At 41.3% G+C, this 22,506-nt stretch overlaps 1 protein-coding gene across 1 annotated transcript in view; it reads right to left on the bottom strand.

The window, feature by feature from the left end:
- Positions 1–2,735: 2,735 nt before the first annotated feature.
- FREM2 (FRAS1 related extracellular matrix 2) overlaps positions 2,736–22,506 on the bottom strand; it is a 161,196-nt gene continuing 141,425 nt past the window's right edge. The window contains exons 17-24 of the mRNA XM_027973602.2: positions 18,551–18,743; positions 16,980–17,084; positions 15,350–15,477; positions 15,121–15,255; positions 13,798–13,924; positions 12,237–12,424; positions 11,882–12,028; positions 2,736–10,037 (exon numbers count right to left, since the gene is read on the bottom strand). Of these exons, the coding sequence (XP_027829403.2) occupies positions 9,525–10,037; positions 11,882–12,028; positions 12,237–12,424; positions 13,798–13,924; positions 15,121–15,255; positions 15,350–15,477; positions 16,980–17,084; positions 18,551–18,743 (1,536 nt within the window). The 3' untranslated portion in view covers positions 2,736–9,524. The remainder of the gene's footprint in view (positions 10,038–11,881; positions 12,029–12,236; positions 12,425–13,797; positions 13,925–15,120; positions 15,256–15,349; positions 15,478–16,979; positions 17,085–18,550; positions 18,744–22,506) is intronic.

Consider the following 22,506-nt stretch of genomic DNA (forward strand, 5'->3'; position numbering starts at 1 on the left):
AGCATGAAAGTGAAAATTGAAAGTGAAGTCGCTCAGTTGTGTCCGACTCTTCGCGACCCCATGGACTGAAGCCCACCAGGCTCCTCCGTCCATGGGATTTTCCAGGCAAAAGTACTGGAGTGGGGTGCCATTGCCTTCTCCTATTCCTAGACCTGTGTGTCTTTCCTATGCAAACCAAGCAATTCAGAGCTCCTCCCCTACCGGCCTCCTTTCTCTGGCTCTAACACCCTGGTCCAGATCTATGCGCTCCAATCACCCCAGCGCCAGGCACTAGATAAGCAGAGACAGCTCTGTCTACAGCCCAGTGAAATGATTCAAACCTAATCATTTCAGCTCAGTATTCAGCTCATCCTAAACCAGTTCACTTGCCTTATCCATCCCTTCCCATGGAAACCACAGGAGTGGCTCTTGCCTACACTTCACCTTCACTCCTTTTGCCTCCTGATGGACACTGTTGCCCCCCTGGTGCTCCTTTTGGGAGCTGAGTATAATACGTATCTTTTCAATGGCAATTATCTCTTAATCTGTTGGCCTTGTCATAACTGAATTATAATAAAACTTACATTTAAGAGTTTTATTGGGCTTCCCTGGTGGCTCAGACAGTAAAGAATCTGTCTGCAATGCAGGAGACCCAGGTTTGATCCCTGGGTGGGGAAGATCCCCTGGAGAAGGGAATGGCAACCCACTCCAGTACTCTTGCCTGGAAAATCCCATGGACGGAGGAGTCTGGTAGGCTGCAGTCCATGGGGTCGCTAAGAGTCGGCACGACTGAACGACTTCACTTTCACTTTTCACCTTCATGCATTGGAGAAGGAAATGGCAACCCACTCCAGTGTTCTTGCCTGGAGAATCCCAGGGACCGGGGAGCCTGGTGGGCTGCTGTCTGTGGGGTCGCACAGAGTCGGACACGACTGAAGCGACTTAGCAGCAGCAGCAGCAGCAGAGAGACTAGCACTTTCACTTTCCATTTAAGAGATGGCAGCTGGTGGTTAGGCAGGAGTCTGTATAGGGTCAGCTCAAATGGGCCTGACTCATCTCCTGATGGCTTTTTTCTCTAGTCAGGTCCACTTTGACTAATTCTGGCTTGGGGATGTTTCCTTTAAATTGAGTGCCTCTGGGGGTAGTTGTGACTTTCTGGCAGGGAGATCTTAGTTCTAACTGTCAACATCCTTGGGGAGCTGGATGGTCAGTCTTCCTTTCTTGGTTCCATTCCCCAAGCTCCTGAAGGCCAGGCTTTCTCCCTCACAGCTTGGAAATTTCCAGCACACAGACCTTCTTTTTCTTCTTTGGTGGGGACTGACCAATCCATCCACACATCTCTGTTGCTGATCACAACCTTTCTGCTAAAACATGACCTTTTCTCCCTTGAGTCTTGGAAGGGTTGGGAGAACTTTGACACAGGAGTTTCCCCATCCCCCAGCCCAATCTAATTTTGTGTATTTTGCCCATTTTAGGGGGTAATTCTTCAATAGCAGGGCTTCCCTGATAAAGAATCCACCTGCAATGCATGAGAACCTGGTTCAATCCCTGGGTCAGGAAGATCCGCTGGAGAAGGGATAGGCTACCCACTCCAGTATTCTTGGGCTTCCCTTGTGGCTCAGCTGGTAAAGAATTCACCTGCAATGCAGGAGACCTGGGTTCAATCCCTGGGTTCGGAAGATCCCCTGGACAAGGGAAAGGCTACCTACTCCACTATTCTTGCCTGGAGAATTTTGTGGACTGTACAGTCATGGGGTCACAAAGAGTCGGACAGGGCTCAGTGACTTTCACTTTCACTTCTTCAGTAGCAATAAAGAACTGTCCTTTTGTTTCCTTTTAGCATTAAAATATTAGGGAATTCCCTGGTGGTCCAGTGGTTAAGATTCTGTGCATTCACTGCCAAGGGTGTGGGTTCAATCCCTGGTCAAGGAAACTAAGATCTTTCAGTGTGGTCAACAACAACAAAAATAAAATAAATACTAACTAATGTAAAATTAATAAATTATTGATTTAAAATAATCAAATGATATTAAAATAAACCAAATGAGATTATTGACTTAGGTTTGTTGCTGTTGTTTAGTTGCTAAGTCTTGTCCGACTCTGCGACCCCGTGGACTGTAGCCCACCAGTGTCCTCTGTTCCTGGGATTTTCCCGGCCAGAGTCCGGGAGTGGGTAGCCATTTCTTACTCCAGGGGAGATTCCCAACCCAGGGATAGAACCTGAGTCTCCTGCATTGGCAGGTGGATTCTTTGCCACTGAGGCACCACGGAAGCCCATTGACTTAGGTTAACTTTGCAAAGAAGTGACTAATCTCCTTGGCAGTAAAGACCCTTGGCAACAGATCAGATGAACTGGTTCATCTTCACCAGGGCAGCTGGGCAGGGTTTCAGAGCTTAGCCAGGTCTAGTCAACCTTCCTTCTCATCCCCCACGGCCCCACCCCGTGAAGTGTTAGTCACTTAAGTATGTTGTTGTCTCTAAATATCCATTGCCCTGGCAGCCCTCTGGCTGTGTCTGCACCTGTTACAATGGGTAGGCAGGCGCTAAGACCCTGAGGAGCAGCAATGTTTTACCACCAGCATTAAGAAGTCATGGGGTAGGCAGACCTGTAGGTCCCAGGCTGAAAACCTATAGATGCTCAAGGCTAGAATCAGAATGGAAAGCAACTGCCAGTCATTGCAGACTACAGGGATGCTGTGATTTTTGTGTGGCTAAAAGGTATAGAATACACCCCAATAACTTAGCCATTTGAACACTTTATGTTTGTAGGGGTTTTATTTATATTCAACATGTGATATGTTGTAAAGGAAAACAGGTGCAGTTATAAAACACAAGGGGTAGCAAGAATTCATTTATACATGGACTTAAGACTGAATAACTCCAAATTGTTTGCATAATTGAATTCCCAGGGATAAACTTCAATATCCAGCAAATATGCAGTGCCTTAGTAAATAGAGAAAAAAAACCTAGACTGTGTTGGAAGAATTCCCATGGGAAAAATCACAAAGGCTATTAAGTTCTCAAATAATTCTATCACACACAGTTATGTCACTTGGTGGCTAAATAAATACAAATTTGTTGAGTGTTTTGTAGGGCACTTGATACACAAGCAGGCACTTAAAATGATTATAAAGCATACTTTGTCCAGGATAAAGTTTTTTTTTGTAAAAACAAATGGACTTAAAAAATATCTTGCCAAAAGCTTAAATTCCTAAAGCGACAGACAAAGACTCTGCTTTGTACTTCTTTTTGTAATGTGCTTAATGCAGGCCCTTACAGAAATTTTCTTTTAGTCTTACCAATAATTATCTTCTTACCTTTTAAGTGATTTTTATTATAATGGTCTTTGTTTTTAATATTAGTTTTTAAAGTTTACATTTCTCTTTTCTTTCTTCTTCTTTTTAGCTACAGCACTGATATTTCCTGTTACAGGATCACTCAAACATCAGAAAAAATAAATATCTGTAGCAGAAATTCACTGAGAGTGTCTAAACAATCATGTACTCAGTGGAAGCCACATCTGGGCAGCAGTAAGAGTTTTGTGCATTTGATGATTGTAATTTTAAATACTTCAACACTGTTAACATTTCAACAAAGTTTCTGGCCATTCTTTTCATTCCAAGGTATTCCATCATCCAAAACAATCTCATCTTATGATCTTTGATCTTTTATTCTTGCTCAGTTAAATTCTTAAAGGGATGTTTTTTACATTTTAAATGTCAATGTCGAATCCCCACTGAGAGAAAAATCAAGACACAGATTGTCATCACAGTATTCAATACGAGGCTTTTGATCTTTTGCAGGAAGTTCTTTTTTCCCTCTTCATCCAAAAGCCTTAACTTTTTCTAAAGAAAGGACACTACACAAGCCCTGTGCTCACTTGCCAGCTTTCAGATGACTGAGAACACTACTGATTTAGTGAAAACAGTAATGGTTTCAAAACTAAAAGGGAAGCATTACTGAAAAAACGACAAATCTCAGAGGGTAAAAAACAAGCCCACGAGAGAAACAAGGAAATAAAGGAGGGAAAAAGGAAAGGAAACAAAGTAAAAGTAGATGTTGCTAGAGCAGTTGTTTTGGATGTTGTTACATTTGTTCTTTAGCAAAACACAATATTGAAAAAATATAAACAAATATCAAGGAACAGAAAGCAAATGCGCTTAAAAGGAAAGGGAAAAAAAAACCCCGTTCTTGTTTAAAAGTTTGTAAGTTCAACACTCTCATTTTTCTTCCATGAAAACGAAGAGTCTCACATTAGTCTGTATTGCTTATCAACTTTAGTTCTAAAAGAATCAGCTTTCTTCCCCTATTCAAAAGGTTTCTTGGTAATCTTTTTAGTAAAAACTGTAGGAAAATATTGTACACTTCTGTTTTAGAATCTCTTATCAAAATAACTACCAAAACCTCAAAGTATTATGTTCTTAATATCCAAGGATATGGAAACAGAGAGAATTAAACAGGGTTACCTTGAACATGTGGATAGTTTGTTTCTAAGAAGAAAGTAGAAACCTGTGTCATTACTATGTATTAATAATACTAGAATCAGTTCTAGGGAAAAGATCTCTTAAGGAAACACTTTAACCTTTGAATTCATATCAAAGAAACTCCCACTATGGTCTGTTTTTACAAATGAGCATTATGTTGACCTTGAAAATCTTCATAATGGGCAATTCCAGTTAAAATTATGGTTTTTGGGTCATTTCATTTCCTAGAAGTGTGATTTTTTAAAAAAAATGCATGTGAGCCTCTGTGTGTGTGTTAAGAGTAGTATTTATAGTTTCTGGCCAAATTATACTTTTTAAAGCCTTGACAAGTTGGGCTGTTGGGCATGTGTGATCTACTCATTTGCCATATGGTCAGCGAAGACACCTGTTTCCATCCTTTTATTATTGCTATCATGGCTAGAAAAAAAATGAAAGTTTCAAAGATCCATAATATTCTCGCTTTCAAATTAGTACAATTATGTGAATTCTAATTTGTAAATTATTTGCATCTTTAAAAATATTTTTTTTCTTTTTCCTATTATAGTATAACATTGATTTCTAAGTTAATCCTAAATATATATTTTCAAAGCAGTAGCTGAAATCAAATTTCCAACTCTTAAAATCTAAATGTCATTCCATTTCATTGTTATTGTTACCCTAACATTTCTCAGGCTGGGGCTATTTTAACCCCTAGCACCGATTTGTCTGAGGAAGGGCTCTCTGTGGTTTTTACACAGTTCTGTTTTCATTTTAAAAACTGACTTTGGAGTTGGTGAGTTGGCTGGTGGCTCAGATGGTTAAAAATCTGCCTGCAATGCAAGAGACATAGGAGACACTGGTTCGATCCCTGGGTTGGGAAGATCCCCTGGAGAAGGAAGTGGTAATTCACTCCAGTATTCTTGCCTGGAGAACTCCATGGACACCAGGCAGGATATAGTCCATGGGGTTGCAAAGAGTTGGACATAATTGAGTGACTAATACTTTGGAGTTGGTAACTTGGAAAATAATAAGAGGTAAGATGACTTGATAAAGAGGCTCTTTGTTGCTTCCAGAACTGAATCCCTTGGCATTGAGCCCAGAGTCAATCCTCTTGTCACAAACACTCTGCAGTAGAATGTCAACAGATTCCTAGCCGACCTTTCTTCATATCATTCACAAATCGGGATGCTTGCGTGAATCACAATGTGCGACCGTAGGACATGAGGTTGATGTTAAAGAACCAGAAGAGCTTAGCTGTTACACCACATCCTTGGAATAAAGTAGACCAATCTTCCATGAAGAAGGAAAAATACGCTGGGCCTCCCACATCACTGGGACTTCCCTGGTGGCTCAGTGGTAAAGAATCTGCCTGTCAATGCAGAAGATGGGGCTTCAGTCTCTGGGTCAGGAAGATCCCCTGGAGAAGGAAATGGCAACCCACTCCAGTATTCTGGCCTGGGAAATCCCATGGATAGAGGAGCCTGGCGGGCTACAGTCCATGGTGTCACAGAGTTGGCCACGACTCAGCGACTTACATCTCTGCAACATGCTTTCTCTGCACAGTTGTGTAAAGGATGATTCCATTAAATTTCTTATTTGAAATATTTGGTGTTAGATCTACATTTGGAATGATCCATAACGTGGGGTTTTTAGATGGAGAGGAGCTGACTCCTCTGTTCATGTGGAGAGACATTGTTAAACTATAGTTCACAGAGAGGCTTAGTGTTTTCTTCATCCAAGAAGGAAACAAATGCAAATCTTGATCCCTTTAGTCCAAAGAAAGAGCCGCATTTGATTGTAACCTGCCCCAGGGTAAGAACAGTAGCTTGGGCTAATCCTACAGGAACATTCAGTAAACATTAACTGAGGGAATGAACTGAAATAAATAAAACCATATGTTAAAACACACTTATGCATTTTAATGTTTCATGGTTCATATGTCAGGTGAGCAGTTAATGCTTAATACTGAGTTTTGCGTTTCCTATGCAATGTCAATAGACCTTATTTTGTTGGAGTCAGAAGCTACTGAGATTTAAGGAGTGATTACTGCTTACACCCTGTCCTCTATGGGAATTTATTTCAGGTATTTATTTTATGTATATATGGGAATTAATTTTACTAGAGTGATTCTCTAAAACTAGAATATTGAAACTATTCTATAAGGTTCTGTCTTACTGTACAAAAAAGCATATGTCTGATGCCTTGTTTTTTCCACTGAAGAGTTTTTAATGATTAGACATCTATTAAATCACATATTAAGTATACATATATTAAAAAATGATGCAGAAGTCCAAGTAGTTCATACTTAAGAAAGCTATACCTGCCTATTTCCTATAGGCTCTTTTCCCTCCACCTCCATGGGGAAGGAAGAAGAAGAGAAAGGAAAGTAGAGAAGGAGATGGGCAGAGAGGAGATTTTTCTAGAAGGCACATTTTCTATATTACATGAGCTCTCCAATTTATCCAAAGTCATCTCATCAGAACAACTCATTGTAGAGAGAAATTTGGTATAAAACCAGCCTGGCCCAAAGGTTTACAATAGCTTTCTTGTAATGACGCTTCCCTGATAACATACTCTGACAGAAACCCCCAAGGTTGTTTGACAATCAGGCTCAGAGCATCTTAACTAAATGTAATATAAAGTCAATTGAGAGTACTTGCTTTAAGTTTCCATAAAACTGAATCCAATGCTAAGCTGTAAAAAAAAGTCCACATGCTATTTAAAGTTGCTTAAGAAATGCTCGTTCTTACGCAAGTCACGAGGAAGCCAAAGAATCGCTAAGCCTCTACCAGAAAGCAAAATAAAAGGAAAAGTGATCATTAAGAAAGTATTAATGTTTATTTGATAAGTGATCTCCTGAGTCATACAGTACTTTCTGTGTATAGAAGTCCTTCCATGGACCACCTACACTGTTGCAGGTGACATTTATGTACTCCCCAATGGAAGAAGACTACAGTCTACCCTATTCTTTAAAAGGCTTTGAATATCAAGTTCAGGGCTGCCCCAAAGAAGAGAGGGAAGCACTGGTTACTTCCGGCCTCTCTCCCAGCATCAAAATCACTTCTTTTTTTCAGTGAAGACAAATGTTTGGGGCTCACAGACACCAACTTGAAAGTGCCTGAATGACCTGAGGAGGCCGCTGTGACTGTGTTAGTCACTTAGTCGGGTCTGACTCTTTGCCACCCAGGGACTGCAGCCCACCAGGCTCCTCTGTCCATGGGATTTTCCAGGCAAGTGGGCTGCCATGCCCTGCTCCAGAGGATCTCCCTGACCCAGGGATTGAACCTGTGTCTCCTGCATTGCAGGCAGTTTCTTTACTGATGAGTCATTGACCTTCTAAAAATCTCCAGTCCACCAGGATGTCCAGCTTGGCCAGGTTATACCTAGGCAAGAGAGGGAATCCCAGGCAGCACTTGAGAGGGAGTCTTTAGGTCAGGTTCTTTTCCTGTTGACCTATTTCCGCTTGAAATACATGTACTAACTTTTGGAAGACTGGTCACTAAACTACTGACATATTCTCTTATCAACTGAAAATGCTGCTATTTGGTGAAAGCACATTTCTCAGAAAGACAATGGGAGGCTTATCAAACAAGCTCACTCAAGTTCCTTGGTTTTTAACCCTGGAAAGAGTATTTTTAGATACTGAGATGGACCACAATGCAGTTCATTTCACTGAACTGAAGATGTCAGAGAGCTGAAGCTTTCTTCTTTGATCAAAGAAAAATGTGATTGGGGATGCCCTGGTGGTCCAGTGGTTAGAACTCTGAGCTTCCACTGCAGGGGGCACAGGTTCGCTCCTTGGTTGGGGAAGTAAGATCTTGCATGCCTTGTGGCATGGCCGAAAGAAGAAGAAGAAGAAGAAGAAGAAGAAGAAGAAGAAGAAGAAGAAGATGAGTGATGCTGGCCATCTCTAAGATCATCTCTGGAATGATGGTTGAAGGGATTCCCATTGTTTGGACCAGGTGCTGCTTAGAAAGCTAATAAAATACCTTTTGGACAATTTAAGTTTTGGACCTCATTGTGTAATGCTATTGTGAGGGTTAACCTCATGTGTCATCGTCAAAATGTTCTTTTATTCCATAAAGTATATGTAAGAGGCACTTTGGTTAAACATATTATATTAATAAATACCACTTTCTCCCTTCACCATCATAATGACATTTCTCCTTATCATTTATGGGTTCAATACTGCAAACATCTAGGCTCAGTTCTTCGAGAACATTGTCTTGTAAATGGGGATCTAACTCTATGGCATTTCTTCATCATCAAACTGTCGCCATCCTGCTCATGTCCCACAAATGAGCACCAATAAGGTATATTATCATGCAAGAATTCTACTATTTCTTACTATGTACCCAAACAGAGCAGTCTTTCTTCAACCATCTTCTCCAGACTCAACGTATTCTTTGGTTTAATTTAAAATTAAATAAGCAAATGAAACAAGAAGGATCCGACGAAGATGAGGAACAAGGCAAATGCAAGTGGCTGAACTACTTGCCCTCTATCTTTCCTTCCATTCCCTCTCAAGTAGGTAAAAAAGGTGATTTGTGGGTTGAGCTACCCTTGGTCATAATTCCATGCTGTCTTCACCTATTAGAAAACTTGTCACCATAAACAGTGTGTTTATCATTCTTCAAGACTACTGATGAAAACCTTTAGAGTACTAAAACGTTATATAATGAATAAACAGTGTGATAATTGCACCTTCAAGATTCACACCAATATAGCAACAAGAGACTCCTGTTAAGTTTCTGAAGGAGTCTGTGAGCACCAGGTTCATCTCCACTGCGTAGAGAAAATGCCTAAGGTGAGTACATCCGTCGCAGTCTACCATGGCTGTGTGTACACGTGGATATATACTTGATGCCTTCTGGGCAAGAGGAAAGATGTGGTCTATGGTCTGAAGGTGTCCTCTGATGCCTGAACGCAGACAGAATGCGAATCAACGCTCACTAGTACAGTCAGGTCCTCTGAGCAGCTTTGTCACAGAAGTCCCCAATTCTCTGCCGTCGACAGAAGCACTGGGTTTCGATCGTCTTTTCCTGGGCACTGGAGGAAAAGGCTGGGTTTCCCCTGCAGCCATCAAACCTCCGAGCTGTCGCTGTGGTGGCTCACCGAGGGCATCATGGGCTCACGGCTGCCAGGGTCCTTGGGCGCGTCCTTCCTCCTGGCACCCTTCTTGCCCTGGTGCATCATCACCGCGACGGCAGTGAGGATGACCGCCAGGAGTCCCACCGCGACGCCCCCCACCACTGTGAGCAGGCTGACCTCAGAGCTGGGACTGTTGAGCTCCCGGGGGAGGACGCTGTCAGGGGAAACCCTCCCGTGAAGGATCTGCTTCCTGCTGCTGCGGTCCAGGGCGATGTGCTGGATGTTTGTTCCCCGGTTGTTCTCAGCCCCGATTTCCCACGCCAGCGGAGGGCTGCTTCTGATCTCCCTCTTCTTCCGGCTCTTGGTAGCTGCCTGGGGCTTCCCTTGACTCACCAAAGAGTGGTGCCGGTACTCCACGCTGCGTTTGCCAATGCCTCGGTTGGCGTTGTCTTTCGATCTTACTGTGTAGATGGTGTGTATATACCATTCTCGACCCAGAGCAACCTAGAAACACAACTCTACTCATTAGAAGATTTAATCCTAGGCCAATCTAAAAATTCATGACTCTCTGCAAGAGAAATTCATAACAGAGATCATGAATAATCATTCAATTTAGTCTGAGGAATTAATATATTTAATAACAGCACTCTGTAAAATACTCTGTACAACTCTTAAGGGAACATGTGCTAGTAAATATTTGTCAGGGCTGCAGAGAACTCCAGACCACACAGTCTAACGCATTCACTTAAAAAATGAGCGGATGACACAGATATAGAGAATAAATGAGTGGTTACCAGCAGAGGGGAGCGTCAACATAGGATTGGGAAGTGGGAGATTAAAAAACTATTGGATGCAAGATAGGCTACAAGGATGACGTGGAGATAGAGCCAATATCTTGTAATATTAATCCCTGTAAATAAGACAGTAACCTTAAAAAATGTATAACAATTTAAAAATTAAAAAAAGTTTTAAAATGAGCAAATGAGAATACATAGCAGTTAAGTGACTTGCCCAATATCATTGAACTAGTTAGAATCAGAGGCAGGATTAGAGGTAAGACTTTCTGAAGCTCAGAGCTCTTTTTCTAGTGTGTCTTGCTATGTATTTACATATAAGGCCATAGAAAACTTTATTCTGCCTTTTTCAGGGTCTGTGAAAAGAAGGTTCTTCAAAGACTTCAGGATTTGACTTCAGGTCAAATGCTTTGAGGGTTAACAATAAAAACAAACAAACAAACAAACAAAAAAAGTCAGGATTTCCCTGGTGGTCCAGTGGCTCAGTTTATGTGCTCCCAATGCACGGGGCCTGAGTTCAATCCCTGGTCTGGGAACTAGATCCTGCATGCCGCAACTCAGAGTTCATGTGCTGGAACTAAAGATCCTGCTTGCTACAATTAAGACCTGGCACAGTCAAATAAATAAATTAACAAGTAAATATTTAAAAAAAATCATACTTCAACTTCCTATTTGAAAAGATTCAGGATAATAGACATGGTTTCTTAAATTCCCTCTTTAGCAAAATAGTGAAGTGAAAGTTGCTCAGTCGTGTCCAACTCTTTGCGACCCCATGGACTATAGAGTTCATTCAATTCTCTAAGCCAGAATACTGGAGTGGGTAGTCTTTCTCGTCTCCAGGGGATCTTCCTAACCCATGGACTGAACCCAGGTCTTTAGCATTGCAGGTGAATTCTTTAACAGCTGAGCCACAAGAGACACCCTCAGTGGAATAAGGGTAATATATTTCTCCAGCCCATCCTATTTGGTCAATTTTCAGTAAACATCCTAAAAGATGCACTTGCTACCCTAAGGATTCACAATGTGAACACATCTCTGAATTTGTCTCCTTTGTCTGCTCACTGTTATGGTCTCCTGGGTATCTTTCTGCCTTCTGTCTCTAGGTTAGCGCTTCCTATTTTGGTCTATGAAGAATGGAGATTTCTGTGCTGTGCACAATTGTTTTCCTGAGTCCAGCTGTTCATTTAAGATCACTCTAATAAAGATAGTCATGAAAAGTCAAATGAAAGGAGATTTTGAAGAAGACCACCAGAGTTCCTAACTAACAGGTTTAGATTTATATGCTGGGCTGAATAAGGGTCTTCATTACATATAGACATAAAACACGATGAATATATTGATAAACATAATAATAGCCAATGTTTATGGAGTGTTCATGATGTACTCAGGATGGTCCGGAGTGGTTTACATGCATTATCTTACTCAAAGTTCACATTAACTCTACACAGTACAGCAATTACTGCCTCTTACGTGGGAAACGTCTGAGGCATTCCGATGTTAAGCGGCTTGCAAGTGATTGCACAGCTGTCGTAGGTAACCTTGTTTCTGGCTCACCTGAAAGAGTGGTGTTGAGTCGACTTTAAATCCATCAGATCCAGGCTGATTCACTAAGAGGATAGCTTCAGGGTCATCCACCGCCAGTTTGGCATTAAACAGGACATTTCCAAAGCTGGTGGCTTGTGTTTCTGGTTGAGCTTTGTCCTTTAGGCAATAAGGAAAATGAGGATTGCTGTGGATAATGCCAACGTTTGCGAACGCAGGAGGTTTTCCTATTAGTTTTGTGCAAATACCCTTAACCATAAAATGCCACCATTTGGTTTCATTTTAAAAGATGCTTTTGTTTTAAAATAGAAGACAGAAACAATTAACTTTGTCTAATCTGGTGCATTGTTTGGGTCAGAGCACTTACCACAATTTTAAATCTATATAAGAGTGAAGGCGAATCAGCCAAGCAGCCGTATTCTGCATTCGTTGGATTGTACTTGGGAACGTAGCCGTCAGCCCCAGTGCACAGAAACACCTTCTCAATGCTGCAGTAAAAGGAATCACCTAGATTCTGGACCGGATCCACCATGACCCGACCGTAAATGATATCACCTGCAACAGACATGAGGAAGTGTCCTTCTATTAAGGGATGCGGTGTGTCTGTGTGGCACAGCAAACAGTTTATGGCAATGCTGACACTTTATCCCCTTCTCTTCCTAATCTGGTATCAAATGTTGAAGAACTTCCTGCATGAGCTTCAGGGTCTGCTCCACTCCCAGGCCTCAGATAGGACCACTTGGCAGAGGAACACAAGTACTAAAGATTTATTGACCCTTACATGCCAGTGGGAATAACCTCGAGGCATGGCTTATAACTTAACATTCATAACATCCCGTTGTAGTTCAAGTCCAGTTTACACAATACATTAGCTGGCAAGAGGTAAGCAAATCATTATAGGATCACACAAAAAAGAAAACACCAATAAAAAGCCAAAATAGCTCTATTTGCTTTTAAAGGAGGGTTTAATGAAACTCCCTGGTATTTCCTTATCTATTTCACGGCCACTACTGACCACCTATTGTGTGTGCAAGGCATTTTGCTAGGTTCTGGGAATATACCACTGAACAAGACAGGCACAACCCCAGCCCATGAGCTACATTCTCATGTACTTGAGTGTATGAAATATTGAGTGTATGCAAACTGAAAAACAAAAAACATTCAAGGAAAAAATTGCAGGCTTGTTTCAAAAATCACTTAGTTAAGGGAAATCTCAGTTGGTAAAGAATCCGCCTGCAATGCAGAAGACCCTGGTTTGATACCTGGGTCAGGAAGATCCCCTGGAGACAGGATAGGCTACCCACTCCAGTATTCTTGGGCTTCCCTTGTGGCTCAGCTGGTAAAGAATCCACCTGCAATGCGGGAGATCTGGGTTCAATCCCTGGGTTGGGAAGATCCTCTGGGGAAGGAAAGGCTACCCACTCCAGTATTCTGGCCTGGAGAATTCCATGGACTGTACCATGAGGTTGCAAAGAGTCAGACATGACTGAGAGACTTTCACTTCACTAAGGGAAATAAAGGTTGATTTTCTGAATAAAAATCATCCTGTAACATATATCTGGAGCCCCAGGTGGCTCAGTGGTAAAGAATCCACCTGCCAAAGCAGGAGATGTAGGTTTGATCCTTGGGTCAGGAGGATCCCATGGAGAAGGAAATGGCAACCTACTCCAGTATTCTTGGCTGGAGAATCCCATGGACAGAGGAGCCTGGAAGGCTATAGTGTATGGGGTCGCAAAGCACATTAAATTACATATCCAGTTTCAATGATCCCCTCCCCCATCCCTGCCAAAATGATAAAGACCCAGTTACATTCTCAAAACCATAAAATAAGTTGTAACTGTCCCCCTCAATCACAATCCCGATAAAGCAAAGGACAACAGACACAATGGCAAACAGACAGAGCAGGCCTCTCGTTTGTAAAGTGATACCTTCTGCAAAGGCAACGTCGCTCTCCTGCCCAAATCCCATGGATCCATCAGACAGCCAGAGGCTCTTCTTGGAGAGGAGGTACATCTGGGTGTTCAAGCTAAACTCAGCCGCCACTGGGTCACTGACCTAAAACCAAGCATAAAAGCCCTCTTATGTGTTGTTGATGGTTCTGGTGGCACACAAGCACATTATTTGCAGAAACACACACGCACTGCACTCTGGCATAAAAAACACTAAACACTGCACTGTGATCAGTTTTCATGTCAACCAAACCGACTTAAGGAATTCTAACACTGGCTTTGTCCTTCTTAAGAAGGGAAAATGGTCAACAGTAAACCATTTTTTAAAACATTTTTTTGATGTGGATCATTTTTAAAGTCTTCACTGAATTCGTTACAATATTGCTTCTGTTTTTTCTGTTCTGGTGTTTTTGGCTGCTAGGCATGAGGGATCTTAGCTTCCTGACCAGGGATCAAAACCTGCACTCCCTGCATTGGAAGCTGAAGCCTTAACCACTGGATCACCAGGGAAGTTCCAAGGTTAAATCATTTTTTGAATGGGACTAACTAGCATTGCTTGAGCTTATTTCCACTGATTTTTCGGGATATATAAAGGATGTGTAAATATCACGGTCAGTGGAAGGCCAACATTCAGTGTACATTCTCGGGCAAAAGATTTTATCATATTTCTTTTAATGCATATTGACAATTAGGTACTTTGAGGTGGCATAAACTACAGGATATTCATTCTCCCCAATGATCAAAAACAAGACAAAGAAGTGCAGAACTCTGGGGAAAAGTCTCAAATCTCCAAGGCAGCAGACTCCAGAGGAGACCAGATCACATAAGAAAAAGTAACCCTTAGATACTCTTAAACTGTGGATTTGATATACAGAACCAGTAAGGAATAAGGGCAATTCTTTCCTCTGTCCTTCCTCTCTTGCTCCCTTCCTGCCTGACTTCCTTTTTTCTCAGCATGCAAGAATTGAAGTCACTGGGTGAGAAATTTTTTTTTTAACTGATAAAAGTAAACTATGCCTTTAACAAAGTGGGCTTCTACATGGGAAAAGGGACTTCCCTATAACTCAAACCATAAAGAATCTGCCCTCAATGAAGGAGACCAGGGTTTGATCCCTGGGTCTGGAAGATCCTCTGGAGAAGGGAATGGCAATTCACTCCAGTATTCTTGCCTGGAGAATCTCATGGACAGAGGAGCCTGGAGGGCTACAGTCCATGGGGTCGCAGAGTCAGACACGACTGAGCACCTAACACACACACAAACGCACACACGTACACACGGGAAAAGCATTCTATGAGACACACCTGTTGGAAGCGGATGTCAAGGTCAAAAGTGATAGGCTCTCTGGGGTTGCAGGTGACAGGCAGGCGGTATTCCTGATGAGATGGAGTGGTGCACGGCAGCAGTTTTACTGTGTAGGTACCTGAGTAGTCACGGACCTTTAAGGAGCAGAGAGGTCGTGTTTTTCAGTTAAAAATCTGAGGCGCAATCAAAGGAAGTAACAAAGATAAATGAAGAGTCTTAGTCACTTACTGCAAAGTCAGACACAAAGCTCCACTGCTGGACTGGCTGGTTATAGGTTGGTTCACTTCTTATGAGACGCAGGGAAAAGGTTAGACCTGGATGATCGACTGACATGATCACTGAGCTTGTGAAGGATGCTAGAAAAGTGCCAACAACAATAATGGTCTAGTGGTTAAAAGGGTCATAACAGCTTAGAGTGTTCAAAGTGCCTTTGCATGTATTCTTACAATAAGCCTGCAAAGTTGGTATACTTATCCTCATTTCTCAGATAAAGAAACTGGACTAAGAGTGACTGTGTGACTCTCCGGATCACAGCTGGGATATGTGCCTTCTCATTCCTAATGCAGTGCTTTTCCCACTCTATCATTCTGCCAAAAAATAATCGTACAGAAATGCTCAGATGGTCCAAGGCTACTTTCCAGGGAGGCACAGCCGTTCAATAAAGGCTGATGTGAATGCATTCATTGTGCACTGAAGCTATGAAGTGAACCTCAGTCTACTCGCATCTGGGTAGACAGATCCGGGAAAACCCAATTTATAAAGGGAGTCTGATTTTAATTAGATTGCCTCAATCGTGTCTAAACAAAGACTCAGTTTATTAGAAAGGTAGACATGCAGGAGGACACTGTAAAGACCAGGAAATCCTCATTTTTCCAAAACAGTCAGCTGCAATAAAGCTAAATGATTCTTTTTTGGTTCTGTATTTTGGAACTCAGACTCGCAAAATTACAGCAAACCATCTTTCTCTTCCTGTATCTTCAGCCTTAGTCTCTCTTTTGTTTAGAGCTTGGATCCAGAAAGTGGAAGGACACAGAAGACAGCACGTGAACTATTTTCCCCCTCCAATCTGACATGAGTTGGCACACCAGTAAAATGTGCAAGCCAGTTTAGTAATGTGAAGTCGAATAAGAAGTTATTTCTGATGAAATGGAATTTTTAGAAAAGCTTAAACATGGGACATTAGTGACTGCCACATTATTGATATGCATAGCACAATCTGCCAAATTAGTAAAATTACGTAGCTAATACTTTAGAAAGTTAACATGTCTGAAACTAGGTATCATAGTGAAATGCTACTTCGGACACCATTATAACAGTCTCTTACAATACCTGGAAAAGAGCTGTGCTTGCTGAATAAATGATCAAAATTCAAATTTCTGAACAACGCATTTGAAGTAGAGAATGGAAATGTTGTGGCTATGCTCTCTATCTAAAGGAAAATTCCTCTTAATTAACTCGGTAGATTTTTCTTTTATTTCTTTTGTTTAATTAATTTATTTTTTTGGCCGTACCACATGGCTTGTGATCTCTGTTCCTTGACTAGGGATTGAACCCGGGCCACGGAAGTGAAAATGTTGGATCTTGGCCACTAGGGAACTCTCGATCGAGTTTTCTTTTAAATTAATTTAACTTTAACCTTTTGGTATTTTCTCTAGAAGTCTACCGTGATGATTTTGTAGCTCATGAGACATATAGCTGAACAATGATTAAGCCCTTGTGTAGATACTTGCACATACATAATTAATTTGAAATTAAGGGCTTCAAATCTCATAGGTAAGCATGTGGAAACACATGCAAATATGGAAAACCTATCTTCTTGTTGTCTGGAGAGCAGCTGTTTGTGGGTAATGGGGCTTACCAGGATGTGACAGCACAAACAAGCCATGGAACTGAGCCTCCGTCTTGAAGTTCACGACCAAACGTCCCTCTTCACCGATGCGCATGCTGGTTGGGTAGAGAGAACCTAGGATGGGATGATGCACAAGGGTGGAAATATTGGTGACCAGCAGCTCCTCATGTCTGGAGTTTCTTCCAAAACCAAATTCAGATTCATCTCATCTTTAAGCATTCTAGCCAAAGGGTATTATCAGAAAAATTCTAAGTGATCAGAGAGACAGAAGTATTCTTATTTTGTTCTGTTTTTCTAACAAGAAGAATTGTCTGGAAGGCAGGCAAAATAAAATTAGGTCATACGAGTGAGGTCCATATGAAATATGTAGATTGACGACAATAGGCCAAGGTATTTTTGAAAGCTTTAGTCTACATAAATTAAACTGTAAATTGAGAGACAGAATGAACTGGTCAAACTTTGAAGATCTGCACAATGTAGGTGGAAACAGGTTTTTGTTCTCCAGAGTAATTCCAAATGTTATAGGCTTAATGAAAACTCCAAAGCCTTCCTAAGAAATTTAGCGAGTTCATCAAAGCTGGCTCCAGGTATAAGAAGGAAACATGAGATTCTTATGTGGAAGCTGAGAACTGAGAGATGAATCTGCAGTAAGATTCACTTAAATATACATTTCTAAGGCAAGATATGGGATTAAAGCATTTGCAGTGATCTAAAAGGTTTATTCACGGTGATCATATTACCTTTCACATAGCCTTAAGGTAATCTTAATCTGTTTAAGATAATAGATTTTGAGATTTTTGAGAAAATATCAACAGTATTTTCTCAAAAGGTAATGATGGTCAGACATGCAAGGAACCAGAACAGCAGTATGTGCCTGAAAAGAAACAGCATTAATTCTACCAATGGAGTATCTCACTTTATGCTTATGGACTTTGAATTATGATTCTGACACTGAGATTGAAACTAAGCTATTGTTTGGGCCAAATGATTTTGGGGCCCAACAGTGGCTCACACCACCACTCTTCCAAGGCATTCAGCTTAAGTATTACAAAATAATAGAATTTTTAAACTGAAAGAATATTAGAAGTCTAGTCTCTTTCATAAGAAATTGAGTGCCAGAGATTAAGCAATATGTTTGAGATCACAAAGCTAGTTAGCTGTAAACCCAGAAATAGAATCTGGGACACAATTTATACTAGGCTTTAAAATGCCTCTCCCATTTTCAGAAACAAAAATGTGGAAGTTTTTCTCTGAATTCATTCTTTTCTTTCAATTGGAACTTCCTCCAACCATTATCTAAAATCTAGACGGAAAGATAGATTGTGTTGTATACCGCATGAGTGATTAATTACCTTAAATGGACATTATATTTAACAGTCACAAATGGAAAAATTTGAGGCATTGATATAATTTAGTTAAAATAGATTTTTCTATGACAAAATGAAATTATTTTAAAGTATGAACTATAACAGTACAATTATTGAAAGTTGCTTCTCTTATTTTCAGCTGCAGTAAAATGTCACTTAAGTCATTCATATAGGTAAGAAAAATTTTAATTTTCCAAGTCTCTGCTAACTCACCTTGGAGTTCAGCTTCTGGGGGGCTGCCAATTCCATCGGTCCACAAGATGGCAGTGTCATACACGAATGTCAGACGGAGTTCAGACTTCAAGTCAAAATGCTGCCAGCCTCCGACCCCAACGGGGGAGTGGAACACGTAGGAGACATACAGAGGGACCCGAAGAGTCACGTAGGACTGCACTAGGTTTAGGACCTAAATACAATGATATCTATCAGCACCATCCGGGGTTAATTAAACACACTTAATTTTGTGCGAGCCATTTTCTCCTTTCATTTATCCGAAGATTTTGAGTTAATCATCGAGGAAAAGAAACGATAGCATTTACAACACCACTGCCCCCTCACTTAATTTTGGATTGGGGTCATGGAGGATAAATAATTATGTACTGAGCGCCTACCACTGACATTGTGTTGGATTCCCAAAAAAAGCTACTCAATATTTTCATTCTCTCCCATAACTGTATTTATAGGTATGTGTGGATGACTGAATGAATGGATAGAGGGGTGAAGGATAGAGACAGCAAAGTTAAGACTGAAAGAAATACAGCAAATTTCCCAACAGAAATTTCCCACTTCCTCCTGGAGTAGCCCTGCCAGGAACAGAAACCAGTCTTTGGCCCAGGCTTATTCTACTCTTGCCCACTTGATTATATTCCAAACAAAGCTGAGCACTGTCTAATGATCACCTAACAAAGGTTATCATCCTTAATTCTCAGAATAGCTCTGAAGAATAGCAGGGCAAAGACAACTATCTTCTTATACATGAGGAAATGGGCTTAGGTCAGATCATACTGCTCACGAGTTTGAGTCAGGTTTTCTGATACATCTATTTCTCCTTCTACGCTGAGCTGGCAACAGGAATCACACATGCGAGTTACTGAATAATTAAAAACATGATAAACTCTCATTTATCATGTTTTCATGGAGTTAAAAGCAAACTCCTCAAATCACAAAATGACCGCCTGAATCACGAACAAAAATATATTAAACGAAAACCATCTGGGGCTTCCCTCATGGTAAAGAATCCACCTGCCAATGCAAGGGACACAGGTTTGATCCCGGATCCGGAAAGAAGAGATCCCACATGCTGTGGAGTAACTAAGCCCATGCACCACAATTATGGAGGCTGTGCCCTGGAGTCTGCGCTCCACAACAAGAAAAGCCAGCTCAGTGAGAAGCCCGTGCATTGCAACTGAAGCAAGCCCGCCCAGGAATGAAGACCAAGCACAATCAAAAAACCATCCACCAAGCTGTGGATTATTTGATTCTCAGCTGTGTAGTAGCTAACACTCCCCGTCATCTGCTAACGTAGCCAGCAGAAGAGGGGCTTTACATCGAGGTCTTTTAAGATAGCATTTTCTAGGACTTGCTATTCTTGCAGTCATTGAGAAATGGATCTTGAAGTGCAGTTTTAACACCCTGACAGTGTAATGGAGAGTGACTGCTAATCCATATGCCACCAGTAATTAAGAGGACTATTTCATCCTGTGATTTTAATAAACACTCATTAAAAAATAGGCTGCAGACATGGATTCCCAATTAAACTAAAAGAATAATTTTGCCTACATTACACACTATCCATCAAATGTTACTCAGTGTGCTATTTTGGAGAAAACTAACATTGATGTCCTAGGGACAAGTTACTTGGTGTACAGCTCCCTTACTATTTCTTACTTGATTTCATTTTATTTCACTGGTAAACTAGAGTTTAATTGTTTCTGGATGTGGAATCAGCATCATATTGCATCTTCTTCTCAGCTTAGAATCTCTGTCTAAAGGAACTGGAACCTAAATGGAACTAGGTAGATCATTCAGGTCGTTTACCTGTTCATTCCGATAAAAATGAAGACTGCAACGCATTCATTTAACTTCTAAATGCCATGTGAATGAGCAGTTAATTTTCTTAATCCAGTACCTCAAACATACTACATTTTAATATGCCATCAATAAACATAATTTTAATGTACTATTTTAAATTATTATTATTATTTTGCACCAAGTCTTTGAAACCTGGTATGAATTTTGCATGCACAGCACATCTCATTTTGGACTAACCCCATTTTGAATGCTCAATGGCTACACATGGCTAATGACTGTCATATTGGACAGCACAGATTAGACTCTTCTACCTGAGGTCTTTTAATTAGAATACACATTGAAAACAGCAATCATTTAAAAATATTTGAGAGTCATGTATCAATAGCCATGATACTCTATGTGGGATATGTGATAGTCATGATACTCTATGTGGGATATGTAACTTGTGCTTAGGTCAGAGAAAACTGAGCCAGAGTTGTTAGAATCTTACTTGAGGATTTCCCACTGGTTGAGATTTTTTTTTCTATTGCTGCTTTTGTTGACAGACACATGTCTACATCATCAAGATGGTGGTGTGTGTGAATGTGTAAGGACAGCTCATAGATCTCAATAGCTTGAAGTCTCAATAAAGTGTGTACTTAGCTACTCAGTGGAGGACATTGTTTGAACAAGTTAGAACTCTTAGCCAAGGTCTCTTGAGTAATAGCAGTCTACACATCCAGGAACACTTGGATGGAGATCTTGGCATCTGTCCCATTAGACACCTTTCTGAACAACTGTGGTATCAGAGATGAATGAGGGATCTTGAAACAGGGAGGAGTCAATACTAGTCCACAGATTCTTTAGGAGTAAGGACAACTTTATAGGATGTTACAATAGTAGAATCAGAAATCATCTAAATGACCAATAATAGAAGAATGGTTAAATAATTTTGATGGCACACCAACAAGGTGTAAGATCAAGTTCAGTTCAGTTCAGTTGCTCAGTTGTGTCCGACTCTGTGACTCCATGAACCGCAGCATGCCGGGCCTCCCTGTCCATCACCAACTTCTGGAGTCTACCCAAACTCATGTCCATCAAGTCGGTGATGCTATCCAACCATCTCATCCTCTGTCGTCCCTTCTCCTCCCGCCTTCAATCTTCCCCAGCATCAAGGTGTTTTCCAATGAGTCAGCTCTTCGCATTAAGTGGCTAAAGTATTGGAGTTTCGGCTTCAACGTCAGTCCTTCTAATGAGCACCCAGGACTGATCTCCTTTAGGATGGACTGGTTGGATCTCCTTGAGAGGCCAAGGGACTCTCAAGAGTCTTCAACACCACAGCTCAAAAGCATGAATTCTTCTGCACTCAGCTTTCTTTATAGTCCAACTCTCACACCCATACATGACCACTGGAAAAACCATGGCCTTGACTAGAGGGACCTTTGTTGGCAAAGCAATGTCTCTGTGAAAGATCAAGTAGTAACCGAAACTCATGCTTATGAAGGACCCCCTTGGTGATCTGGTAGTTAAGAATCGGCCTGCCGATGCAGGTGACACGGGTTCGATTTCTGGTTCAGGAAGATTCCACAGGCCACAGGGCAGCTAAGCCCATGCACAGCAACTGCTGAGCCTGTGCACCCTAGAGCCTGTGCTCTGCAACAACAGAAGCCTCTGCAATGAGAAGCCCACACACTGCAGCTAGAGAGGAGCCCCCATTCGCTGCAACAAGAGAAAGTCTGTGCGCAGCAACGAAGACCCGGTGCCGCCGAAAATAAATAAATAAATATAAGGGCTTCCCTGGGGACTCAGTGGTAAAGTATCTGCCTGCCAATGCAGGAGACACGAGTTCGATCCCTGGTCCAGAAAGATCCCACAGGCTGTGGAGCAACTAAGCCAGTGAGCCACAACTACTGAAGCCTGCATGCTGCAGAGCCTGTGCTCCGCAACAAGAGGGTAGCCCTGCTCGCTGCAACTAGAGAAAAGCCCGCACAGCAACAAAGACCCAGAACAGCCAATACATAAATTAAATTTTAAAACAAAGAAAAAATCATGTATGTGATGAATTTTCCTTGTCGAGGGGGAAAAGGATTATAATATGTTAAATTAAAAAGCCATAACCAAAGAGTATAAATAATACGCTGTTACTATTAAAAATGCAT

This window comes from Ovis aries, chromosome 10 (genome assembly GCF_016772045.2).
Source record: "Ovis aries strain OAR_USU_Benz2616 breed Rambouillet chromosome 10, ARS-UI_Ramb_v3.0, whole genome shotgun sequence".
NCBI lineage: Eukaryota > Metazoa > Chordata > Mammalia > Artiodactyla > Bovidae > Ovis > Ovis aries.